Source organism: Cloeon dipterum, chromosome X (genome assembly GCF_949628265.1).
Source record: "Cloeon dipterum chromosome X, ieCloDipt1.1, whole genome shotgun sequence".
Lineage (NCBI taxonomy): Eukaryota > Metazoa > Arthropoda > Insecta > Ephemeroptera > Baetidae > Cloeon > Cloeon dipterum.
Window position 1 is genome coordinate 16290198 of NC_088790.1, and position 27275 is coordinate 16317472.

General features: G+C 41.2%; 2 protein-coding genes across 11 annotated transcripts; both read right to left on the bottom strand.

Annotated features, from left to right (window-relative positions):
• Nucleotides 1-580: 580 nt before the first annotated feature.
• Pur-alpha (Purine-rich binding protein-alpha) lies at nucleotides 581-14808 on the bottom strand. Its single transcript, XM_065495972.1, has 6 exons — nucleotides 14618-14808; nucleotides 13495-13548; nucleotides 5879-6000; nucleotides 5599-5820; nucleotides 5317-5544; nucleotides 581-4649 (listed from the first exon to the last, which is right to left on the bottom strand). The coding sequence occupies exons 1-6, from the start codon at nucleotides 14667-14669 to the stop codon at nucleotides 4479-4481; spliced, it is 849 nt and encodes a 282-aa protein (XP_065352044.1). The 5' UTR covers nucleotides 14670-14808; the 3' UTR covers nucleotides 581-4478.
• A 310-nt stretch (nucleotides 14809-15118) lies between these two features.
• On the bottom strand, nucleotides 15119-27025 carry mbc (myoblast city). Of its 10 annotated transcripts, none has more exons than XM_065494918.1 (34): nucleotides 26849-27024; nucleotides 26333-26513; nucleotides 26181-26277; nucleotides 25980-26125; nucleotides 25810-25924; nucleotides 25487-25711; nucleotides 25195-25436; nucleotides 24243-24372; nucleotides 23976-24182; nucleotides 23768-23925; nucleotides 23424-23710; nucleotides 23178-23365; nucleotides 23021-23121; nucleotides 22823-22966; nucleotides 22584-22763; nucleotides 22352-22526; nucleotides 21952-22059; nucleotides 21564-21719; nucleotides 21315-21508; nucleotides 21028-21260; nucleotides 20768-20976; nucleotides 20584-20712; nucleotides 20418-20531; nucleotides 20113-20364; nucleotides 19846-20046; nucleotides 19278-19413; nucleotides 18904-19214; nucleotides 18509-18847; nucleotides 18060-18181; nucleotides 17710-17895; nucleotides 16897-17172; nucleotides 16726-16844; nucleotides 16495-16661; nucleotides 15119-16133 (listed from the first exon to the last, which is right to left on the bottom strand). In XM_065494918.1, the coding sequence occupies exons 1-34, from the start codon at nucleotides 26892-26894 to the stop codon at nucleotides 16041-16043; spliced, it is 5967 nt and encodes a 1988-aa protein (XP_065350990.1). In that variant the 5' UTR covers nucleotides 26895-27024; the 3' UTR covers nucleotides 15119-16040. The 10 variants fall into 10 exon arrangements, 9 of the variants coding, with proteins under 9 accessions (XP_065350990.1, XP_065350992.1, XP_065350993.1 ...); XM_065494920.1 differs by lacking the exon at nucleotides 21952-22059 and adding an exon at nucleotides 22257-22289; XM_065494919.1 differs by lacking the exon at nucleotides 15119-16133 and adding an exon at nucleotides 16193-16361 and having other exon boundaries at nucleotides 26849-27025.
• Between the last annotated feature and the right edge of the window lie 250 nt (nucleotides 27026-27275).

The following is a 27275-nucleotide window of genomic DNA, read 5'->3' on the forward strand; positions in this document are numbered from 1 at the left end:
GGCTATATTTGATTATTGAGTTTCAAGCGACTGGAGCGTAGTGTGGGATCTGCTTTTTGCGCACGGCACGAATAGCAAAAAAAATCGGAATTGTATATAGTGGCAAGTTAAAAGCTTCTTAACTGGCTCGCGCCGGTCCAGCACTTAAGTTATAAGTTTCACACAGGTATTCCCATGTTATCAGATCAGAGGTGCTATCCAGTCATTTCCCCCAAATTAATTGTTTAATGGCAAACAATAAAGATGTATGTCTAGACTGTATAATTATATGAATGAAAATTAGAGCTGATTCCTTGCAATCGTAATTGGGGCGATAATCCTGCCACACCACATTCCAGGCCAACATTGCTCCTTGAATACTGATTAACATAATTGAACATTAACGCGTCTTAACTACACGCGTATACTTCTTAATACTGTGGTAGACGCTCTTTAAAGGAGAAGTGATTCCACCAAAATACCATCGTCGAATTCCACATCTAAAATCTCTGGACCATATTATTCTCTATAGCGGATTCGCTTATTGCTTGTCGGGTATTAATTGATTTATTTTTTGGGGGGGAAATGAAGAGACAGTTGGTACTTTGCTAGTGGCAGTGTTTTCCACAATTTTTATTTCGTCAAAGAGACTGCATCAATTTTTCACTTTTTCTGTTGTTAGCGTTTCTTCGTCCTGCTTATTACAAATAAGAATATAATTACTTTTAAACCGTTTCTTTCTTTTGTCTCCGCCAACAGATCAATTATATCGTTATACAAGAGAGAAATGAAAACAGAGATTTTTGTTTGTGTCTGACTTCTTCTTCTGTCTGTGTATCAACTACAAAACTTTCTTTTTACACCTTCTCCTCCTCCTCTCCTTCATATTCATTGATTTTTTTGCGATTTTTTAACTTCTTTTTCATCTATATCCATGAACATCACATGCACTATTACAAAATGATCTGTGTTTTTAAATTTTATTCAAGATTACCATCCTTCGCTTAAATACAAGAATCGATTCATAGCTGTATTTCAATGAGAAATATATAGGTTCGGAAACGAATTTTTTCACCGTTCTTTTTATCATAACAAATCAGCAGCCTTTCCTGCTCGGTTGGAAACTTCACTGTGACGAAAGATTTCAATTCTGATTCAATTCAAGTGTCCCTCCGGTCCAAAAATACGTTTTGAACTCGTTACAATAATTGTTCTTTTTTTGTTATTTTAGAAAATGGTGTCATTTTCCGCAAGGAAGAGTCGGCGAATCAGCGCCTACATATTTTACAGTGAGTCGGAGAAAAGGCTGTCGGGGGCTTTATTGCTATGACTAGTAACTAAAGCAAAAACACTGCGTTACTTCGGAGAACTGAACGTGTGTGTGTGTGTAAAGTGTATGGAGCATTACTTTGAACGTTTGGATTCTGTTGGGGGTCGTGTATGAGAGTAAAAATGACGGCTGGTTTCATTTTTATCCTTTTGCTGAGATGCGGTCCAAAGATTCGACTGTTAAATATGCTTGGCGCTTAACACTTAGTTCTTCGTCATCTTTCTTTCTGTTCCAATATTTACAAATTATATACCTCGCGTAAAAACTAATAACCCTTCCTTAAATAGCGTGGAGTAACTTAATAAGCCTACAGTTTTTTGCTTGTTTTACATCCTCTCTCTTTCTTGCATTTATTAGAAACAACGCTAAATTAATAATTATACGGATTTTCTTTGCATTAGAAAATTTCCTCGCTTACACAACTGCTTGCGCTTGATTGGCTTCACCACCGTTTTCCGTTTTCTCACTTTACTTGCGCTGCCGACTGGAAATGAACGAAAAATTCCACCCGCCTGCGTGCACTAGACCACCCGCGTAAACATTTTCTTTCGTGTGTAGCATTCTTTCGGCTAAATCTTCAATATTATTACAAGATTTGTTTTTAAAATTATTTCAGTCTTGGAATAATATTGTACTGTTCCAGATTTCAGAAATCTCGGAAGGAATATTCGATTGAAAATTTAGCTGCGAAAATGTCTACGCGGCAAACTCGCACGAGCCGGTTTCCCGCCGAAACGCATTAAATTACAAAAGCATATTCTGCAAACTACTCGAGACTTAGGTCCAGCAAAGTCGAAAATATCAAACACACTTGCTTGGCAAGAGATGTAAATCGAACCGACCAGTTTCCGCCTTTTCCCGCCCGCGTGGTCAATCACCAATCGGATGCATGTACCAGACACAATTTGCACAGAAAATCACGGCCAATCAGTTTGGCGGCCGAGGGTTGGCTCCCGAGTCATGCCTTCCTACCCTTCCTTATCCGTAATGGAAAAAATGCGTCAATTCGACTGATCACGCCAATCGCCCTCTTTCGCCCGGCAATTCGGACGTTGGTCCCACTAGCATCAATTTCGAGTCCGTGCGAAAACGCGCACGAGTTGTGAACCAGCACAGTGTGCATCGCGCCGAGCCAACCCCCGCGCCTCAATTTTGTGACAAAAAGGCGCTAGAAATAAATAAACAGACACGTTTGTTTGATCCATGGTCCCCTCATTCAATCAATTTTCCAGCAATTGAAATCAGAGTAGATGAACCAATTGTGTATTCTTTTTGTCATCGTCGTCTACCATTAATTCATTAACAAAATAAGTGTGCAGTTTTTTTAAGTTTGATGTAAAATTCACATCGGACGTGCCCATTTTTGGTTGCCAACTCAATTGGCACTCCCCGAGTGGAGAGCTGACTTCCGGAGTCGATTTGGTAAAAATATAAAACGGTTTCAAAGGTCCGATTGGATAAAAATGATTGCTCGGGCACGCCTGACCTACCACAGAAATCAGCACAGCTGATTGTACATTTAAAAAAACAGACTAATTTTGATCGAACAAGCGTTTTCAACTCGTCGCAAGTTATACACTTTCCATAGCATGGGATTGTAGACGTTGACAAATCCCCGTCATCTGCAGACACAGTTACACAGCTATCAACAAATCAAGTACAATTGCAGAATTCCTTTCCCCGCGTTCTCAAAACGATTTTTTTTTGTCAAACAAGAGAAACAGTATAGTTATCGATTCACAGCTGCTCAGAAAGCATTCTTCGCTTGACCACACCACTGGACGCTTTCATTCGGCTTCAAAACAATCAAATTGGCTCGAACCGAACTCAAAATACATATCGTCCGCCTCGGCCGGCGGAATTTGTGACGGAAAGATCAAAAACTAACAAGAGAAATAACCACTGTGAAGGAACATTGAAGCGCTTTTTGCAATAGAGGACGCTTTCGCCTGCCGCTCCCCGCTTCTCGAGGCCCGCTCGGTGTATTAGAGGCCGAAAAAGAGCCAAGTTTCTGCTCTTCAAGTCTTAATGCGAGATTTGAATTCGAAGATTTACAAATTCACCTACTTAAATAATAAATTAACAAAGAGGCTAACAAGGAAACCCGCATACCGTCCGAAATTATAAGTATTTTGATTTGCATCAGACATGTTGACTTTCATTTGTCCAGTCTGTAGCTCAAAAGCAATGCCGGATCAAAAAATTTACTGGTGGTTCATGTCAACATCACAAAAGTGTACTTGTTTAATGCAAAAAAAAATTGTTAGGGGCGGACGGACCGGAGGTTTCCTTATATGGCAAAATCAAGTTAATCATTTCAACAAAAATGGGAATTTAAGTCAAATCTCCTAAGGTGAATTGAAGAGCAGAATATCGCACTTTTGAATTGTACTGGAGGATTCTCAGCCTGGAGCTGGCGGCAGCGGCGGCCAAAGTCGCCTCGTTCGTTACCTATTTAGATACATAGTTCTCTTTTCTCTCTATGTTTAGACGCTAGTAAAACTCCCTCGCACAGTCACTCGTTCGCCGGTCAACGAAAACACTTTTCCTCTTCACTTTCTTCTCTCGCTTGTAGCATTTCATATAACCGAATCGCGCGGATTCGCTTCTTCATCTTCTTGCAAGTAGCATTTTTGCTTACAACTACGGTAGTAGAGTCTCGTGTCTCTTGTAATTAAATATTTCATCATTTGAATTGGCCAACCTTGCACGTGCACTCGCGCATTCGCTCATCTCCCGGGCATTCATCCGTGCTCTACAAACTCAACACATGTACGTACGGACAAAAAGGAATTTTCTCCGATATGTGGTTGGCAAATACTGTCGCGTCTCACCACAACAACAATTAAAATTGTATCAATAACACTAGGGCTCGCCACCCTTAGTATAAGGGGGCGGGGCAACTGTATTTTCGTGTGTGTTTGTGTGTTAATGTGTGTGTGTGTATGCGTTTCTCTTTCATTCGCTCGGTGTATGTGTGTTTGTGTCTCGCGTGTTGTGTGTGTGTGTGTGTTGTGTGAGTGGGTGAGTGGTGAGGAGAGCGAGCGGCTCACTCGCTGTCCTCGGTCGTCGCCTCTTTCATTATTTGTTGTGGATGGTGCATCGTGAGTTGGTAGGGGGTGATCAACAGCCGTTGTTGCGGAGCGTCCCGACGCAGCAGGGCGCCCTCTCACTTGCTGGACGAACTGCCAGTCGCGTCGGCGCCCGTCGTCCCGCCCCCGCCGCCGCTGCTCTTGTCGCCGGCTTCGCGCATTTTGTCCACGTAGTCGGTGAAGATGTCTCGGAAGCGCACCCACGACTTCTCAGGGATGGTGATGGCAGTCCGGAAGTTGGTTTTCACCTGCAGATCCAGGAGGTTGTTTAGAATGAAGCAAAAAAAGTGTAGGAATTAAAAATAATAATAATAACGTTCAACACGAGGAAAAACTGTAAAAGGATGTTGAAAAATAACTATTTCCATACCAAGCGGATTTTTTAGCAAAATTTATTTCGATGTAATTTATTTCAATAATTTAAAAAAATAACTATGTTTAATAGTAAAATAAAAGTAGATTGAAACAAAATAAACAATTTAACGAGAAAAATAAATAAATGGAATTGTAAAATCATTTTACATGTCCAAATATCCAAATTATTTAGCTCATGCTTGTACCAGTGAAGAGATAACACTACCAAGTAAATTTTACAACTTTGCCACTCCCTGAATTGGTATTAAAAGATCCACAATTTTTTTAAGTAATTCACATTGGAACAATATAATTGTTTGAAGAGAAAAAAACATACATGGAATGTTTTAATTTAGGAAATTGAAATAATTTTACTTTTTCAATTTTTGAGCCACCTGTTTCTTGTTTGTTGGCCTACGGGAGAAGTCATTGGAGAAGGAATTAATAAAAAAACACGCCAGAATGAGCAAAACAAACAACCTTGTTGCAATAATTTGAAAAAAATAAATAAATCGATTGGAAGATTGGCTTTGTTAAATCACATTAAATATTAACAATCACCTCTGAGATGCGCATGTAAATTCCGCGATTGTTTTGTCCAATGTCAAAGTAAAAATTTTTGTTCTCAACGCGCATGTGTCGGCCCTCCGGCAACTCTCCTTTGAAGCCGCCGTCGTCTGTGCCAAACTCTTCGAGCAAATCTGTGAGTGCGTCTCTGAACTCGATCATTCCTTGTGCTGGAATCGCGATTTGCGATCTTGGCCCTCCTCTTGTAATTGTCTGTGATACCTGAAATGAGATATTAGCAGAGGTGACGATGGGAGATTGCCGAAGGGAACGTACCCTGAGAAATCTTCCGCGAGAATTCTCCTTCAAATCCAAATAGTATCTACGATTATCTTTAATCATCATTTCAGACTTGAGTTTGCCATCCTCTGGAACGTTTTCTGGGTTTGGTGGGCCCAGTGACGAGTAGAAATCGCTGAATGTGGAAAGGTGGTCCCGGAACTCAGCAGCTGTGGACAGGGCGAGGAAGATTTGGCTTCGGCGGCCGTCAGCTCCAATCTATTTACACGAAAGCATTAGATTTTTTTGTTTCGGTGCAATGTGTCATTTTAATTACCTCTGCTACTTTGATGAAACGACCTCTTCTGTTTTGTTTCACGTCCAGGTAGAACCTTTTGGATTGTATCTGCAGCATTTTGGTGGCCAACTCTTGCTCCCCCTGCTGCTGTCCACCTTCAACAATTCCAAGGCAAATCCAATTAACATAAACCAAATTTGGGATTGCTGCGTCTTCGCAGGTAAAAAGCTATCTTGATTTATTGAGAAAATATTTTTCTAGCTTCTAATTTCTGTAGGACTAACATAACATTCTTCTTGAAATTAAGCGTGCAATTTTTCCTTAAAATATGAAACCTGGTGTATTAAAAGTTCACTGGATTATAAAATTTCATTCGTCCTATTGTTGTTTTGCACACATCAATATTTTCCTATTGCACAGTTCACAAGAGATTTTTTAATATCAATTTTGATTCTTAGATTTACCTCGCTGTTTTAATTGCAAACTTAAACACGGCGCCTTCTTAATTGGCACTTATAATTTTATATCTAAGAAAACAAGCAACATTCATTAGCGAAAATGTTTCAGGCTTAGCACGGGTTTTCGGCGCAATTTTTTTGAAGCTGCTTACGCTACGCCAAAGGAGCTTTGGGCGATGAAAATTCCCGCGAAAGCGGGATTTGTTCCTTAGTGAAGGGACAAGGACCGAGGGGAAGCGCTCCGAACTCATCAATACCGTGCCCTCTCGTTAATTTCTCCTGAGCAAAAGAGAATAAACCGTCGAGCTGTGTACTCGGAAAAGAAAGGAAAAGGAAGGAAACGGAACGTGCGGTGGAAAAACGACATTAAAACCACCGACGATAAAGATTCGTTTAGTTTTTTTCTTTCCTGATGCAATTATTTCAACCAGGTTGTTTTCTACCTGGGGAAAATATTTGGAAATAAGAGTTCAATGTCCAATTATTAATTTTCAATTGGGACCAACGTTCAGTTCAAGATAATTGAGAGTTTCGTTCTTGCAAACAAGTAATTCAACCTTGAGAAGACGAGATGGCATAATTCAAATATCTTCTACATCCGATGCACGGACCTCCCACAAGTAAAGATATAGTATTTTTGTAAATTTTCGAGGATTTAGCATTATTTTTCTGTCACGGACTTGCTAAACCTTAACCTGCGAAGAAGACGCAATTTATCAAGGTGGATAAATGCTGCGTATAACTCTTTAATCATATCATTATAAATCTTATAAACGTTACAGCAAAATTTAGCCTCGAAAATTTACAAGAAAATCGGCTAAAAAGTAGGTCGGTTCCAACAGCGAAATTATATTGATGCGAAATCAAAACACATAATTCATCACGCGGCAGTAAAAAAATGTCCTAATTGACCTAAATATTAACTGCTGCAAATTTTTCGTGTGCTGGATTTTCAAATGTTCTTTTAATAAAAACTAGGCTCTGATTACTTGCAGGGCTATTGTGAACAAATTAGTTTTAACATTTGAATGGATTTAAAATTTGTAGAAATAGATGTATGATTGAAGATAATTACACGTATACCAGAAAGGGCGATACTCCTAGACTCACAATCAGGGTACGCACTGTCATCTGTCCGGTTTTTCCACGGCAGTTTTTTCTCGAAAAAATAAAAAAACGAGATAAATGTTCAGTGTTTTCTTGACAGCAGATATTTTTTTCCATAATTGACGACAAATTTCCGAAAAAGCCAAGAGGGGGGATAAGTCTGTCCAAGTTTACCACGCTATTAATTTTTATTCCATTTCTAAAAATGTAAATGACTGCTTTTGGTTATTGAAGATTGAATGCGACGAATTAGTTGTATATAAGACAGACTTCTGAATATTACTTCCTTTTTAAGTTTCATTTTTAGCTACACAAAATGCTTAACAATAAAATTCCTGGGCTAGAAAGCTCTGGAAAATAACATTTACCCCTGAAAGGAAAAGAAAGCCATTTTAAAAACGATTGATTTAATAGAACTCTGTGTCCTAAATATTATGAGGCGTTTTTTTTAATTTTGCTGTTTATTAAGTTTTTGAGCTTTTCATATAGATCACATGATGCCTGAGTTAAATTGGAAAGGTCGCGTTACCCTGGAATTCTTGTTCAAATAAAATTTTCGTAGTTGTACCAATTTTAAAATAGTGGGGTTCCTTTTTAATGCAGCTTAATATCAATAATCCAAAACAATTATCTCAAACTCGGATGAACTGTTCTTTTTTCCATTTCAAAGGGGTTTGCAAATTTTCCCCCGCTAGCGGGTCAGAGACAACCGCTCTCTTCCGCCATCCTCCGGGTCCACGGGGATGTGATGAGCGGTGGGCAAACGCACGAAAAAACACACGGCCCCGGTGGTGGCGGTGCACACGCAGCAGACACACACGTACAGATGCAAGCGGGGCTGCGAGGGGCGCAGGGGGGTGGGTAACGAGCAATGCGAAATTGCGAGCGTGTGTGTGCGACGGACGCGCGCGTGGTGGTGGGGGAGACTAGACGGTGAATGACCTCGGCGCGGTGCAACACGGCGCTTGCGTCGCCGCCGCCGAAAAAGCGGCGGCGGCATCGGTCGGGTGCGAGAGGCATCTTCGCCCGCCCGCCGCCTCCTGTGTGCTATGTGTGTGTATCACTGGGTCCCCGACGAGCCGACCGACCGAGAGCGTTCCGTTCCGTCCGCAGGAGCAGCAGCACAGCGCTCCGCTCGGCTCGCCAAGGCCGGCACGTGCGCCCATCGAGCGCCGGCCAGGCCCCTGCGACCCCCGCCCTCGCCTCCCTTAAGGCAGGCTTTGTCTCCGTGAGCGATTCGCCTGCCAGGCTGCCACGCACCCAAGGAGGCTCTCGTCCTAAGAGTGGGAGCGTGTGTGCGTGCGTGAGCGCGCGCAAGCAACTCAGCGCTCCATTTCGCCGAAAACCGATCGCTCACAATTAGAGCAGGGCTTTAAATTAATACGATTGAATTTCCTTTGACGAAGCAGTGCGAAAAAAAATCGCAAAAAGTATTGAACGTGGCGAAAAAGGTCTGAAGATGCCACAAACTATAGTTCAATTTCTTTATAGCATAAATTTTACGTTCAAAATAACACGGCGAATCAGAGTTGAAAAAACTTGCTACGGATGCATTTTCGAGTTTTCCCCAATTTCTTCCAGTTTTTCATCGGAGGTAGAGAGTAGTAGTCTGACATGTAATGTAATACTTCTATGAAAAAACTAATGGTTTTAAACGGGAATAATTTTTTCTTAAACACTTAAAAGTTTAAAAAAACAGCTAGAAGGAAAACTGGATGGAAAACTATGTAAATATGTTAAAATATTAAGCCCGTAAAGGGTTTGATAAAATCCTTACTAGTTCTTACATCCTGAAGATTTATTGATTTTCACAAGAAATATTAAATTTACAGAATAGCAAAAATAGCAGTTAATTCAAAGCCCTTTTGTGTTCGAAGCCACCAATGAATGGCACCAGCGGTTACTTTCGATTTTAGGGCACTTTCACTACGATTTCAGACTAAATCCTGCCAATGAACATTCAGCACTTAAATTTTTTTCTTTTAATGTGCCGAAATCAAAAATCAATCCAGTCAATCGCAGAAGAAACGTCAGCAATGATTTAATGTTTAAAAAAGGTTTTAAACGTTTCTAAGGTGATCAACCGATTTTTGGATAACGCATACATAAAAATAAATTATTTACAATGATGAATGCAAAGCCGCAGGATTGAGACTTAATTTGCTGCGTATGTGCTTTTCAAATGACTATTAAATCTTTTTACTTTTATCTTTTTAAATCGCAAGTAAATGGTGGCGCCATTTGTCAGTGGCTTAGGATGCTAAGGACTTTCGCAGAGTGGGCATTTAATGCTGTATTTTAGAAATATTCACTTTTATTTAAATTTCTAACCAATTTTGAACGTTTCAGTCTAAAAGAAAATTAAATGATGTAGCTAGCAAAGAGGAAATTTTAAGCACTAGTCTCTATATAAGAAATCCAAAGCTGAATAAGCGTGAGAGTTGAGCGGAGGTATTAGGAAATTGGCCTTTGTCGGCCAAACGCCCTCGTTCCAATATATAGCGGCGAGCGCGAAATGAAAGCAGCGTTTGCTCTAGTCTCGAATGCACTAGGCAGCGGTTTGCGGAGTCGTGGCACGCTCGCGAAAAAAGCACACCTTTGAACGCTCGCTCCTCAGCGGCTTTTCAGGGGAGGCACGCGAAAGTGCTTATCTTGCGGCCGAGATGCTGCTTATCGGACCAAGAGGGTGTTTTGCTTTGACGCTCGCAGTAGCGGGCCGTGTCAACGCACTTTTCCGCATTCGCGCAGCCTTGAGGCGGCCTATTAATAGGGCTCGCAAAATCGCCACGTGGGAACGTTTCCATGCTACGCAGCGGCCGCGGACCCAAAACAAACAGCTCCCACGGCCATCTCCAGCTCTAGACCGATTCTTTTGTGCGCGCTGATCGCGAGTTTATCGCCACATACAGTGGATGAATACAACAATTACACTGTTCGGGAAAACTTAGTTATACTAACTGTAGATGGTCCCGAAAAAAATTGAGAAAGTTCTGGTTTTGTTCTAATAACGAATTAAGTCATGAAAATTTGGAAATTCCACTAATTCCATCGTTTTATGAGCTGTTCATGGGAAGTTTTCCAGAAGAAAAGAGAATCCTTTTTTGAGGCGTATCTATTTTAAAAAGGAAATGTTTTGATTTTTTTCTGTGATTGACCTAGAAAACCCCGATTTCCGGTACATGAGGTGTGCTTCTTATCGAGCTCTGAGTTAGCAAAACTGTGAATAGTGCTACATCAACGTGATTTTTTTTGCCAAGAGTATGATTAGGATCCTTCAACGATTACGCTGACACTCAAGATAAATTGTTCAAACATTCAGTCAAACTATTTTTAGCCTTTTTTTATCTCGTGTAGGTATGTTTGTGCTCTTCATCATATATATATATATTTATATAAAATAAATTACAGATCATTTATCCAGAGTGAATATGTTAGTTGTTGTCTCAGGGTTAGGATATTTCTTGAAAATAGCAGAAAAATTGTATAAATATAGGGGATTTGGTTCTCAGCATCAGCAGGAGTGTTGCCAGTTATAGTAGCTAACAATATTTGTTGTGCGGGTAAAATACTGCTGAGGCCGGAAGGGACAGAAGAGCTGCGGACGAGATAATTTTTCGCCAAACATTTTTCATTTTAACCACCCATCCTGATTAAAAGTACATTGAGCAGGACCATAAAATATGTAAATTATAAAAATATAGACGTTCATTCGCAGCCGGCGGACTTGGAACTTTTTATCAGACATATTTGCATTTTAATAGCTAGATCCCTTCACATTATGCATTCAAAAACTCTTAATTTATGACGCTTTTAACAGCCTAAACAGTTCTGCAGCAGTTTCTTATAAATTTGATCTTGCTATTAGAACGTTAAGAAAACGTTAGAAAATTTGATGCTGGGAATTGCCTGAAACCGACACACACGAGGACAGATAATTACAGGATCGTTGGAACTTGATACAAAATTAAAGTTTGCCGACGTGCATTATCCGAGTTAGCACTTAAAGAAACAGTAGTTGTTGTATTTAAATAGATTAAACCTTTGTAAGGAAACGACAGAACGGCATTGCGTGCACAGAGAGTAGCTTTTTTTACCCCTTTTCATTTATTAACAACGTTAGACCTGGATAAGATTTAATAAAAGCAGAACAGCATCCATAAGTCTGTTTTTTTTTTAATTTAAGGGCACATTGAACAGAGGTTTTCTCATTTTCAATGTATTTGTTTTAATAAAAATTACAGCTAGATAACTTCAGCACGGAATTGAGGCCAAATTTAATGTAACCATGGATCCTATCTCGGCTACTAAAACGCACATTTTTGGTCATAAAATATTCAGCTGTGCATTTTTTCTGGACGATAGAGATATTGCAGTAGCCCCCTTCCCTAAAAAGTCGGGATTTGGCCGAGAATTGAAGCAAGTTTAGAGATAAGCGCAGAGTTGCAGTTTCCCTTTCCCAGCAGGCGGGTTGCTGGCTTCATCGTTGGCGTAGGAACGAGGTCAGACGCACGCGGGCACAGGGGTGCGAGCCAACCCCCGAAGTGCAGCCGGCGAGTGCATCGCGAGGCCCTAGTGCTATCGATTTGCAGGCGGGCGGCTCACACACATGCACACACACACACACACACATGCACACACACACACACACACACACACACACACACACACACGGGAGCAGAGCAAGCCACCAGGCTGAACGAGAGCGGGCGAGTGACCCACAAACGCGCGGCGCGTGCGACGGGGCAGCCCGCGGCCCGTTTGGCCGCCGCAGCCACGCGTTTGGCCCCGTCGGCCGGCCGGGGGGTCTGGCCCGAGTCATTTGGGGCAGGTCGCAGAGCATGGGGGGAGGAAGGGGGAGGCGCAGGCGAATCGGGGTCAATGTCAAGGCGACACGCCGCCGAGCGCCTCTCTGGATCCGCGGCCACCGCCGCTGGCCCGCTTTGCGGAAATTCTGCTCGCGAAATCGAGCGGAGAGGACGCACAAGGGTCAAGGCGGCGCACAAAATAAAAAAAGGCCGTGAGGCTCCAGATTAGAGGCGACTCACTAAGCCTCTTTCGCTTGGCTCGCGAGATCTGCGAAATACCTTGCCGAGGGAATAAATCAATTTGTTTACTCTCCACCCGAGTCGATCGTTTCAAATGGTTTGTGATGTTTATATGAAGGCGCTTCAAGTAGTGTTTTGACTTTCCAAAGCAGCTGTGACCCGCTGCCAAAGCATGTGCAAAATTTTGAAAAAAAAAAGGTTGGAACTAAGGTTGTAAAATATGTAGAGAAAACCTAGAGATTCGGATCCACAAGAATAATGATTATAGATTGAAATTCATCTTTTTGTGCTGATATTTCAAAGCGTTGTTAGAATGTCCAGAATATTAATTAACAGACAAATATGTAATTAGATTTGAAAGATGACGAACAGTCAGATTAAAAATCAAATATGAAAACTTAAAAAAATGATTCAAATTTTTTCCTTATTCCAGTGGCTTTTGCTTAAAGAACTTTGATTATGAATGGTGGAAGTTTGAGGTTTCTGAAATGTCAGTTACGAGACTAATTTTAATTACCGAGCTCTTTGAGCAATTCAATTATAGCAAGCTGCCCATCTGAATGTTGATCTCTTTGTCAGTTTGAGTGTTAATTTATGCGCACTCACGCTACGCCATATAAAAATAGAAAAGTTCACAGGAATCGATCGGTGGACATAATAGATTTGCGTTCTAGCTTTCCCTCACAGAGAACGAAGTGCCGATAAATTAATATTGGCATTGGCACAGCTTTAATGATGACTTCTTTGAATCATGTTGAGTATTTGCACAATGGTGGAGAGCGCGCATGTCCTCGAGTTGTAAATCACAAACAGTAGCTTTTTCAGGAATTTTGGGCAAGCAATTCTGCAAATTAATGAAGATAGATGAGAAAACGATAAAAATTTATTGACTTGCTTTCATTTGCTTCCATATAAATAAATAATGTTTTGATTTCCACGCGAAAGAGATAGGTGCGAATGTTTGCAAATAAGCGCCGGCGGCACTCCCCAGATCAAGTCATCCGAGCCTAATTGAGTGGTCCACCAATTGAGGACACCAACTTACCAGATTCGAATTCTGAACTTCCGGCTCCATCGATCCCGCTGTTCCGGTCGTATTCTGGAATCAAAAAAGGGACGTGTCAGAGATGGCAGGCAATGGTAAAAAGAGACGAGCCGAACGGCCGGGTCGAAAGAGCCTCCAGCAAGAAGAGCAGCGTTATTATTATTATTATTTGTGAATCGCATTGCAGTATGTGAGTGGAATTGCAGCTGCCAGCTGATCTGACAAGCACCGGACGACCGCGTTTATTATTCCCTTTTCTTCGCCAGATTATTGATGCGAGAGCGATTCATTTTCATTTCGCACCGCCTGTCGTGCTCGGCCTGGTGCGAATTATTTTCCTCAACAAGCAAGCGTACGAAAATTTGGTTCGATGCTCAATTTCTGGCCAGATCGTTAAATTAATGTGTCTAGTCTGAACGCATCGATTTTTGCCGAAAGTGTGTCAAACACGTGCGTTTTCCAGGACATGTTTCGAGCAAATGCAATTTGGAAAGGAGACAAAAAAAATAAGGTATGAAAGCTTTTTCACCACAGACTGCGAGGGGTGGTGCGTTGCTCCTTTAGAGATTCTGCAAATGACATGCAATTTAGAACTGAGAATTCGCGGCCTGTGGCCTGGCCGTGGCTCCAAGCGTCATGGGTTCGGCCGCCGGGAGATTGGCCGCGGTGCAGAAATTGCCAAAAACGCGTCTAGTTGCAAATAATTGCACACGATTGTGTATCAACGATGGCAATCCGTGGGCCCCTCGGAGGCCTACGGTGGCCGACCCCGGCAAGGCCCCCAAAGTGTTTGCTGACGAGGACCGAGGCTGTTACTCGCCTGTCAGCGGCCGTCCGGGAGCGCGGGCGGCCGGACAGGCGGCCAGCACCGAGGCGGCCGCCGCCGACGCGCTTGTCGACACAGGACGGTCGGTCGCGTCGGCGGCGGACGACGCGTTTCGGCGGCCGGAAGCCGGCCGAAGCGGAATTGCGCGTGGTCATCGACCACCGCGGCGGCCAGCGGCCAAAACGCGGCCGCTCGGTGGCGGCTCGGCCATCTTGTCGCAGACAAAACAGAGATTAATGCGGGTCGGGGGCCGGAGTCGGGGGCGGCGCGAGGAGGCGGCACGCGTTCGACACTCACCGTTCATGCTTTGGCCCTGCAGCTGCTCGTCACCACTCTCTCGGTCCGACATTATTATGTTCGAACCCTTTTTCTCGTTGCCACTTTGCTGCTCTTGCCACCGAACCCCGATCAAAAAGCCGCAGAACAGGTTCGGTGTCTGCAGCGGAAGTTGCTGCGCTGGCGGCTGCTCGTCTGCCAGTCTCGGCGGCCTGTTCGCCTCATTCTGGTCGCCATGTTAAGCAGTGCCACCAGCGGAGGGAACTACTTCAATGCGCGCTAAACTTTTAACACGTTTCTCCTAAAATATTATATTAGGGGTTTCCGCAAAGACTAGGCGCGTGGTGACAGGTGACTTTCGCTAACTTGAGGTCCACTTACTTTCCTAACTTGCCGGTTAAAATATATTTTAAAGAGTAAAAAACTATTTTGTAAAATGTAAGTGATAAAATTACAGTTGATTCATCTGGTTGATTATGTTTTTAAATCATTTCGTTTCATTTGGAAATCAAAAAGTGAGTTTTTTGAAAAAGCATATATATATTGTCTCATTTTTAACACCGTCAATGCAGAGCTGAAAGCGTACATGATTATAGCACATTATTTAAAATTATTATACATTTCAAAACTATGGAATTATTGTAAACTAATTGCACAATCGTAATGACAGATACAGAGTATGATAGTATGCTATTTGGTCCTCTCTAGGGGATGCGTTTATTGAACTTTGTCAATGTAGTGTTAATAGCTACATATTATATAATATTAAGAATTTTCTTCAATCATCAACAACACTGTATAACCGATAATATTGTAATTCAAAAATCACTAAATAAATTAAGATACGCTAACAGTTTTATAACCAACTCTTGTATTAATTTGTGCAATAAATGGCAGCAAAAAGTACGTAATTGTTTGTTGAAACCACTGTGCCTGTGCACGTCAAAAATTAATGGACAATTGTGCTGGTCAAATTTATCAAAATCCATGAATTAAAAACTTTGGTATAAAACAAATAAAACTGGTTACGAGGAAAAAGTTGCAAGATTCCAACTTGTCAATGTAAAACGCTACACTAGTCCATTGAATTCTGACGAAAACAAGTTCACAATGACTAATTCTCACATTGCGGAAGACGGAAGACATAATATAGAAAAGTGGAGTGTGACGAAGAAAGGCCGAGCAAAAATTATTTGCAATATACAAGAACGTGGCTCTGTCTGTACTAGAAATGTCCTAGATGCTCTTTGTGTAACATTCTAAACTTTGGCAGGAAATTTAGTCTTAGGAGTAGCAGTTTTAGCACCAATTTGAAAACAACAATTCTCGATGAAAATCACAGTAGTGTACTGAGAAATACTGCTTTTGGCACCATTTAGCACTTGTCAATAATAATATCCTAGGTTGCGACTAGGGACTTGACTAATATTACTCGGCAGTACGGTCAAAAGTTGTCAGTTAAGAATTTCGTGACCGGCTTCTTCGGCGGAGGTGTTGGGGGCCGCGCATCATCGTCGTCTGGCTCTGGGGGCGGAGGCTGCAAAAGTGATAGAAGATTGTTTAAAATTGTCCAAGTCAAACTGGTTGTGAAAACTGTAGCGAACTCTCGAAAGGAAAGGGGGAGGGGATTAAACGGTGTTTAAAGCTGAGGATATAGTGGGTTGCTTTAGACACTCATTCTTCAAACTCAAAAACACGAAAAAGACAGAAACCAAGGTGCAATGAAGCGAGTAGCAAATCGGCTCTTGAACGTACATCCCAAAATCTGTAATGAATTTTTTATGGTTTTCTTGTGAGAGGCAATTTGGCAAGTAATGTTGTCAAAATAGAATAAAAGCAAAAATCATTCTTTATTTAATCCTCTGCCATCTTTTTCAGTTTGCTAGAAAGGAATTCACCTTTTTCTTGGCCATTCGAGAAAAGTTGTTGGGCAATGGTGGCTTTTTGAGAGCGATATCATCCTCGTCTGGCAAATTGCAGTAGTCAGGCTCAACTTCCCGCTGCTTGACTGGAAGTGGGGGTGGAATGTTGATGTCGTCTTCACTTGCTGTGGAGTCTGTGGTCACTGCATACACAAATCCATCGTATTACCGAACCGTCAAACATCAAGGATTAAGGCGCGTGCATACCGACAGAATCGCGATTAGAGCCGTTCCTGCTGTGAGACAAGCTTAGTGTAGAAAATCGCATTGAGGAGAAAGATCCGCTGTTAGGCCGACTCAGCCTCTTCTCCTTCTCGATTTCGGATCTAAAACATTAAATCTGCTGAGACCCATAAATTATCTTTGAACTATAGTTACCTTAGAGGTCTTTTTGGGGTCAATTCCTGCCTCAGTTCAAAGACCGGGGGAGAGGCATTGTTCAGAGGAGTGGAAGACTGCAGAGGAGACGAACTTTCATTGTCAGTGTACCATTGCGTTCCTGGCGACATGGGGATGCTTAGGGTCGAGGTAGATGTCTTCCTGCGAGCTTTGTCTTTGTCTCTCTTCTTTTCTCTCTTGCTTGGCGACGCAGACGTTGCCGAATTGCGCGGGAAAATTTTTTGTACAGGCGTCGCGGACTTTAAGCTTGAGTTCCTGCGTTTCAACGACAACATTATTTGCAGCATGCATCACAGCTGGTTGAAAGCAACAAAGGTGACACACATTCAAGTAAAAAAACAAGCTACAAATGTAAATTAGCAGTTCAACTTTAATCACAAACATAGGCAGCCACACATGCAAAAAAGAATGAACCGAAATTACCCTTTTGACAAAGCAGATTGAAGAGGAAGAGAAGATAAGAAGTTTGGATGGGGTTAGTTATTGCCCAGGTGGTTGTTAAGGAAAGAAAAGAGATTGTAGGAACTGTGTTTAGTTGACGAGACAGAAGCCACTGAAGAGTTGGTTAGTACTCCAGCCGAGGTGTTCTGAGAGCCGCTACTGCGAACACAGTACGACGGGCCTGAATTAAGAAATATTGATCAAATGATTCCAAAATTTCGAGGCCTAATAGCCACCTGATTTGATAATCAATGGTGAAAATGCTATTTTTCAGTTTCAAAACCTTCACCATCTGCGTGAACCATGCACACATAAGATGTTGAATCAATAAAGCAAACCCGTGCAACGTACCTGCCGAGAGTGCCAGAGTGGAGGTTGGTAAAGCTCTTGGTGAAATCAAAGTTGGTTAGATTTTTAAGATTTGACCTGGTGAGACTGGATACTCGCGACCTTTGCGTGGCGGCAACCTGGCCACCACTAGCCGTTAAGCCTCCACCCTGGGCATTAGTGACACTGATTGTGATGCCAGCACCAACCCTGCGTGAGCCAAAGCCACAAAAGAGAATGATAATGAGACATGCACATCGAGGGCACTGAAGCTATATGACATTGAGCAGTCGCAGACTACGTGAAGCTTTCTTTTTTATCTCAACATGCCTGCTGTGGAGAGTTTTCAAACACAAAACAGAATGATCACTTACTCTCCGGCGAGACTCGCGTCCGACAGGCGGCTTGGCAGCTCATTGACTGTTGAGTTGCGGGAAAATTGTCGGCGGATCACCGGTGCGGTTGCAAGCAGCTGCTCAAGCTTAGGCTCACATGTCTACAATTTTCACAATAATTATATTCACTATCTAAAATTTACCTGGGGTCAAGATATAAAACGAGGTCAGCTGTAAAGGGAACTTTAAGAAGAGCCAAATTCTCAAGAGGAGTAGATTAACCTCTATTTTGGAGAAAAATAACCAGAATATGTCCCATTTCAACTTCAATTATAAGTTGTTGAGCTTCTTAGGACAAAAAGACCCTTTGGATATTAAAAAATTATTTTAACAAGCTTTGTCATAGGAATTTAACTTGAATGAGCAAATTTTCAAATAACCAATCAACCATAAACATATTTATTTTTCCATAGATTGTGTATACATACCCTTATTCCGTATTTTGACTCGACTTCATTCTTCAGGATGACAAACTGCTCCTCAACCTTTTGATGGAAGGGCAGCATGTTGTCTGGGACGAGGCGCTGGTGCAGCTGAAGGCCTACCTCTATGACTGGTATCTGACTTGCCATCAGATCTTTCAACTTGATCACCCCAGGCTGCTGATCAGGATTGGCATCCATGAAGTCCGTGTTGAAAAAGGCTTTTTCGTACTTCTTGATGCCGCCATTGACGGCTGGCTCAACCACTCCATTGAGTTTCATACTTAAGTTTTGGCATGGTTGACTTGGGTTGTTAGCGTGGTAGACAATCAAGTCTCTCAAACTCTGCGAAAGAAATTATTATTACTACACAAAAGATAAGTTGCTAAGGTAATAGAGACTTTGATGCTGGCCTCCATGTCTTCAATGGCATTTTCGATGGGGCTGAGGTAGTGCGTGTCAGAGCTGTCAACGGGGAACCAATGCAGGATTCCAGGGAATGACTGCTCTGTGGTCAGCACGGTGCGAGCTAACCACAAACTGGCAAACTCGTTGTCTGGGTCACGTGGCCCTCGGTGGATAGGCCGTGAGAAGCGAAACTTCCGCACCTCATTCACCTTGTAGAACTTCAGAATCGACTCGTTGATATTCTTTCCTGAGAAGTTGTAGTTCTTGTCATCCATGACTGGATCAATTTTGTTTATCTGCAGGTCTGTATCGGAAAAACAAACGGAAATATACACCATGAGAACAAATAAAGCATAATATTTCCTACATTGCTTGTCCGACTCAGTGATTTCTTCTCCAGGGGGCACCAGTTTATTCATTAGTTCCGCATTTGGAAACTGGAGAAGGATCCGACTAGAGAAGTCAGTGAGGCGTTCATATTCCTTGCCTCGATACACGTAAACCTAAGAATAAATAATAGATATTACTCATGAGCACTAGATGAGATGATCATGTACAGGTTTTCCCACAGCATGGGAGGAAGTCCTTATAAAGTCATTCTTTCTTAAAAAAAGCTCATTGTGTAATAAAACAAAATCATCCTATGACCCAAAATTACTCATTTAATAGCAACTGTAAGGTATTATATTATTTATTATATAAAGTGAGGAAACAAAAATGGTTGAAAATAATTTTGATTGATCAGAAGTTGTTAATATTCAGCGCAATCTTCTGAACGTAATTCATTGCCAATTTAATTTATATTTTAAATTTAAATTTTCACGCAAACTGATAGTTATTTAAGATAAAGTCATGATCTGCGTAATTTGATTTGTATAGGCAGTAGCAATTTATTGGGCACCGTTTAGAATTTTGTCAAATTAGGGGAATCAAACCTTATTTTGCAGGAAAGCAGGGTAGCCACGGCCGTAAAAAGCAACTCTAAAATACTCTGGTTCCGGACGGATCTGCTCAATGATTTTCTGGTAGAACTCCGCCATTCTCTGGTGTAGGGAGCCAAGCTTAACATAGTCGTAAGTTTCCTTTTCATATTGAATGACTAGCTCCTTGCACACTTCCAAAGCACACTCCCACATCTGTGGGTACAAAGTAATTCACAAATTAATATTTTTTGCATTTTGAGAAATGAGCAGGGAACTAACCTTTCCCTTGTCAAAGTTATCTATAATATCGTAGTAAATTCTTTCTTTGAGCTCTCGGTGTGTACTGTGTTCTGGATAGCGGCTGCTTCTGAGTAGAAAGGAGATTTTGTTGTTTGACCACATTAGCAGTTTGCTATGCAGCTTCAAAGTGTACGCAGCTTCAGTGAAATTGTCGCATTCCAAATGCAAATCAAATAGTTTGTTGACATAGCGAATGTACATTTCCTTGCGGTTGATTTGATTGTAGAAGTTCTAAAAAATTAGGATTTTAATACCAGGATGTAATTGCGAGATTAATATTTTACCAGGACATTCACAGTGCAGCTCATTCGGTTTTCTTTGTTCTCGTCAGTCACTACAGTTCTGTATTCAAGAAGGCACTCCATGAGTTTGGTCATGGTTTCGACAAAATGTTGGCCCTGAAAGACTGGGGTTTAGCAGACAATAAATCCGTTTTGAGTGTTGCTCTACCTGAGTGCTCATTGTGGCGTGATTTTTGCTCAGGCTCATGAGAATCTGGTTGAACAAGTCTTTGTACTGGTGATCTCCTTTGCCGCCTTCGACCTGGCTGTCCAGTTTGGCGACCATCTCATCCTCAAACTACACGTAACAGAACTGTAATGCTATAGCACAATTGCGAGGTTCAATTTCTCACCCGGCAAAAGTTGGCCTTTATTTGCGATGAATCCTTTTTGGTCTCTACGCGAAGGGTGCTGTCATCCAAGCTTTTAGAAGAATAAAACTCGCACTGCATCATGTCGAAAAATATCGGAATCGTTGCTTTGCGCAGCTCGACTTCAGGTATCATGGTCATTTCCAAGATTGGACCAATCAGATTCGGGATGAACTGGATTTTCTGTGATCCTGTACTCAAACAATCAAATAAAAGTCTCAATTAAGCACGTTACAACTAACCTAGATTAAACCACATGGCGCGTATCTCAAAAGCCGTTTCGCGCCGCATGTCCTTGTAACGACTGACGATTCTGGCCCGTTTGTTAGCAGAAAAATTGTCCAACTGCAGGGCCGGTTGAGTGAGGAATGCGATTGCACAGTAGAAGAAGTTACTCCAAACTTGTTGCTCGAACGGATTGGTGAAGTAGTCGCGGATCGTGTGCGAAAAGAATCTTAACGACTTCAGGATGACACTGTTTGAAGAATTCTCAATTTCAGACAAGTTTTGGGACAAGAAACAAACAAACCTGTTCTGGAGCATGATCATGTCGCACCAGTCTCTCGGATAGACAGGAATCGAGACTAGGTCCTTGAAGGCTGACAGTATTTCCATCAAAAAGTCGAGAAGATCGGTCCGCGTGTGGAAATGTTCAAAATATTGCTCAAAATGATTGGGGGTCATTTGCCGGAAAATAGCGATCATAACAGTCACTAGCGATTTCTAAACGGGATATAAAAATTAGCAATGCAACAGCGTTTTACAAGAAGAGCCCTACAGTCAGTTCGTTTTGTCGCGGAAGTCTGATGGTGGTTTGGATCACAGTTCTCAAAACTGTTTGCATTATCATAGTGATGTCGTCCAATGTCTGGCCGGCTTTCTTTTGGAAAAGCAGCTCCATAAGGTCACTCAAAATTTGGACGCACATTGCCATCTGTGGTGAGAGAGCAAAAAATGTAGCAAACCATTGGGTAGAAGATCAAAATACTGGACAGCGTTTAGTCAAATTTATAAGAAAAGGGTGTTATGTGCTGTAGGAAAAATTGATTTTTACAAGTTGACTGTGATTAACATTTAGTGCACAGTTAGTAGCACATGTAATGCAAATTAATAGAAGTGGAAGAGGTTTTAGAAGGAGAGGAGAGGCTTTTCAGAGCACCACATACCTCATCCAAAATAAATTCACCGTCACCGAGTAAACTTTCTTGGAAAGCGCCAAGTACTTTGGCTAGCTTGGCTTTTGATCTGTTTCTCGACTCTATTCCAAAACGAGCCTGTGGTTGTTAATCATGGAGATAATATGTAAATTCCAGTACGTGTGGTTAGTTGAGAAAGATAATAAACTAAAAAATCATCCAAATTTCAGGGATGCAACACGTGTGTTCTCCATGCAAAATCAAAATACTCGTCTTGAAAATCAAGCAGGCAAAAGCGAAAAGCGACAATTCAAGTAAATGAAGCAATTTTATACCAATGCCTTCTTATAATAAGCAGCGTAATAAATCTACAGCGAAAAATAAAACTGATTCAGTAATGAATTAGGAAGCGAAAATGTGAAGAGCATACCTCGTTGCTGTTGTCTAGCATTTCTCTAACTTGCTTTAGGATGCTAGGAAGCAGAATGGACCGACACTCTGGGTCTAGGAACAGTTGACTTAGAACGATGTCCTTGAGCGTGTACATCTTCTGGGTAGCAAGGTTCGAGCCTTGCAGGGCGAAGATCATGGAAAGAAGCATTTGGCTGCAAAATATGTTTAGTTTGAAACCGGAAGCAAGGAATCAAAGCACTCAGCTCCACCTTAGATCTGCGGCATTGAAGACCTGGAGGATGTCTGGAATCGTGGTTGGCAGATACTTAAGGCAAGAGGCTTGGTGGACAACAATATGTTTGTGGTTGTAGCTCATGAGGTTGATCATGCTCTGCAACAGGGCTCTCAACGAATACGCAAAATCCTCCCCACCTCGTCCTTCGTTCAGCCTGAAAACAGTAACAATGGGTAAATTGAAAAAAATTGAACACCTTTATCTATAACTCACTCAGCGTAAAGAAACCTGGAGCGAACAATGAACTTCATGATGTACTGCAGTGATTTCATGGCTCTGTGAAGGATGTCTGAATCCAGATTGGCTATTTCCTGATCCGCCTCGTCGATGTATTGCTTCAGGACTTGCATCAGTTTGCTGTAATTAAGAAGATTAGGTTCAAGTCTTTCAGATTTAGAAGTTAAGTTATACTGGTATGCAAGCGTTGCGCTGAAGCTCTCTTTGATGTACAAGTCTAGGACAGGCTGGAAGTGTTGGTATTTGCCACTCGACACAAGGTTAATGATGTGCAACTGGGGATTTCACGTTGGTCAATTTGTTTCCCAAGAAAAAAGCTCAAGATCCTTACCAAACACTCAAAAACCATTTTATCATACACATCAGAGTCTGAATTCTGCATGAGAATATTGAACAAAGCATCAAGGACATCTTGTAAAAATTTCACGATTTCCTCCCCGTCGACTTTCATAAGTGCTTTAAGACAGTCCTGCAGTTTTTCTGGCTGGCCAGCCCATTTCAGGAGGCCAAGTAGATCCACTGTAGAATTCAAACAGTGATTTTTGCTTCTCGGAAAGAATTAATATAATAATTTTACCATTTTGTGTTAGTTTCGTTGAGCAAACGTTAGTCTGAATGGTAAAGCAATCTTTGGTGCTAAGGGAGAGACCAGCACTGTGGGGCTTGTGTCCGTCAGTCATTTCGCTCTTGGTCGATGGCAACTTGAGATAACCGATATCATTCTCGTCAAATTTTTTATGGTCCACTTTGTAAACTAGAACATCATGGACAGTATCGGGAAGAGTTGTGCCGTTGTCTTGCATCAGTTTTACATAGGAGAGTGCATACATTTTTTCTGACTTGTCTTTGGCTTCATTTGAAGATCTGCAACAGAAAATTGTGAGGTGAACTTGACAAATAGGATGATTTTAAAATAAAGACCTGTGTTTGAAGAAAAACTTAATGTGGCACGACTTGAACTCATCAATAGGAATGGCGATTTTTAAGGTCTCGTACCACTTAGGCTTGTCTTCGTGGTAGTAAACCACCGATTTGTACTCATCTTGAGGACCTGCACCAGCGCCCATCATGATCACACCCTGAGGGCAAAACTAAGAAATGCGAACGTGTGAGAAACGGCTAATCTTACTGGTATTGACTGTCCCTTCTCGTTGCACACTCGGACTGTGACTTCAACATTCTTGTCGGTGGACTTGCTGCCCCTTGAATACTCTCCTGAGACAATGGTGAGGTACAAATCGTTACGCACATCCCCAGGAAGGATTATTTCAGGAAATCCCATTTTCCGAGCAATTGCGACAGATCCTAGAACTAAGTGAGGGTTTTCTTCTCGAACCTACGACAAGGATTTTAGAAAAAAAGAGCGAATAGTTTAGGTCCTTCAAAGTTGATTTACCTGTTTTAAATCACCGTGCAAAAGTTTAAAACTAGCCCACAATCCATGCCCTTTGAAGTCCTTAGGGTTCACGTCCTTCCCCGCTAAAACTTTCTTCAAAGTCCCATCCAAATTATCTTTGTCACCACAGCTATAGAGATTTAAATAATTAAATGACAGGCGTTCGCTTAAAATCAATGAAATTATATTATTTTCAATCCTAAAGGTTTTGCTTTACATACAAGGGATCCCTAGGTAAATTCCGCATTGAAATACATTTTTCCCTCAAATGTTTTCACTTTTGTGATGTTCATATGAAACACCAGTCCAAAGTTTTCAATCTAGTATTGCTTTAGCGTTATGGACTGGACATTTTTTAATAGCCAACTTTTAAAACAAGTTTAAAATTTAACATAATTCAATCGTGATTATTTTTGGTTTACAGACTCTCTTTGACGAGACGAATCGATATATTAAGAGTTATTTTTTTTTTACTTTTCAAAATTCTCAAAGAATTTACTATAGCGGTGGCTTGAGTTGATTCTATAGCTTTATATTTTTTGAATTAAATAATTACATAACATTATTTTTAATTATCCATAATTATTAAAAAAAGTTACAAAATTTTGATGCATTGCCAAAATATTGCAATGCTGTTTAATAAACTACCACAAATGAAATTTTCAAAATATTTTATTTTCATTTAATGCGTCGTAATCATGCATTTTTAATAAAATGCTAATGGATTTAGTCTAAAATTAAAAAATCAAATATCAATTGTTTCATCTTGAGAAGGAGAGTCTGCACACAAAATTTCGTCATGACTGGATGACATATGGCTAAGCTTAGTAACTCTGAAATGATGCTGGATTCATAAATTGTTGAAGACAAAAAATTTGCTTGTTAAAGCAGAAGGTAACCAGGGTTGCCTTTTTAGTAAGGGCCCGATTTTGAACTTATCAATTTGACTTACGGAGTAAAAGGCACGTAAATGTGGGCATCCTCGTTGGTTTCAATGCCACCTTTCAAGTATAGAGTGACATCCAACGCAGCCACTCCTGAAGGGCGTCTGATACAGTCAGTCAGGGCGGGTGTCTTCCTAGGCATTTGAGACGCCCGCTTCACATCTGTTTCTTTCGCCTCCATGGCTCCGATTCTGACTACGTAGCACACAAGATAGACTTTATCCCGCCGCAGATCACGCTGGCCCAAATCCTACAAAGATTGCTACAATCTTGGAGAAAAAGTGAGGCAAAAGATCCTACAGTAAACAAAACTCGTAGATTGTTGATTTGGTCCAAGTCTTGAGCTAATCCCTCTTTACTCCACCTGACGACGTAATTCTCAGTTATTGGCTTGCACTCCTTACCGTCGTACAACATCATTAGTAAGTCAGAGTCCTCAGTCATTTTGCAAACAAAATTGCGAATTGAGACGAAAAATATGTGACTGTGATGGGTGACTACTTTGTTGGGTTTTGCCTGTGATCCCTATAAAAAGAAAACATGTATTAAAATTAACAATGGAGAGTATACAAATTAAAATTTGTCCAAACGGAATCGTATGAATTATTTAAAAAGAATATTACCTTGATTCTCTTAGTGGCCGAATCATGATACATGTACAGCTGGATCGCTGACGTGAACATAGGATTCAAAATGTTCCCCTGATCATCCCTGACAACCATATCAAGCCCAAGGGTGCTGGAAACAAAGATTAAGTTTCCATTTCTTGCGGGCACAGATCACAATATTTTACTTGTTCCCCAGATCAATTCTGGAGGTGACTAAATGCTTGATATCTTTGATTTCGTCAACAGGCAAGTTTCCTGAGAGAATTTTTGTGCGACACCTCATCAGCTCAAGCATCATCTTCTGTATTTTTTCATACTCTGTGTGACGTGACTAAAAACGATCTGATTTAAAAAAAAAGATAAATACCAGTGGTTGATTATAGTACAACATAGAGATTCTTCCAAAGAACTCCCCATTCTCTGAGAACTGCTGTTATCTCCAAAACTATTGGAGAATGATTTGGCACTATCATCTCAACGGGCCTGTTGAAAAATACGATTTCAAACATTTTGAGAATATGGTTAACTGATTCCATACCCTGACTTGTCGACAACACTCTCACGAATCTGAACATACGACTTTGGAAATATTCCATAGGAGTCTCTGTTTTTGGCGGTGCAGCCAAAGTACCATTCGCCACTCTCCTTGACAATGTACACAGCTTCCCCAACTTGAAGCTCCAGGCAAACTTTGTTCCTCTCTTTGAAGTTGAAAATTGCTAGAAAAATGATTATTTTGATACTGTAAACATGGGCGTGGAGTTGAGTCAACAGGGTGTGATAGTATCGTTTCGAAACAGTAAGGCATTAGCAGAGCTTAAACGGACAGTGATAGTAAACGCTCTCCGCAGGACCACAGGATGCAATATAATATTTGCGATTTGTTGCTCAAGAGGGGAGTTCCCTCTGCACATCCTGGCTTCAAAACAACATCCATTTTACATCACCGCGAAGGGACGTCAAAATAGTTAATAACGCTGATAATGTGAGGTCCACAATCACGAGCGAATTAAGAGCACCAAATAGTCGGCGCAATAAAGTACAAAATCATTACCGATTCCATATTTATCCCGCTCAGAAACCAGCTTCCACTTCGTCATTTTCACTGAATTTAAAGATGCATTTGAGGAAATAGAATGAAAAAGCCACTACTTCCTCTGAAATGATAAAAACACTACTACGGCTATTTATTTGTTATCATCGACAGAGCCCCACCATGAGATCACACTTGGGCTCAACGCATGCGCTTTACATTAGTTGGAGCCAGAGGACGGATGTATTCAAACTATGGCGGGAAAAATTTACTTTCCAAACTTCATCTCGCAATCGGTTCATTGTATTAATTTTCCCTTTGTTTTATTATATGGAGCATAATTTAAGATAAAAATGAAGGGATCCTTATTTTATTTTACTTGATACCCCTCTCATCTAGTTTTTGTATTGTAACGCTAATTGTTATTGCTTATTATTATTTACTTAAC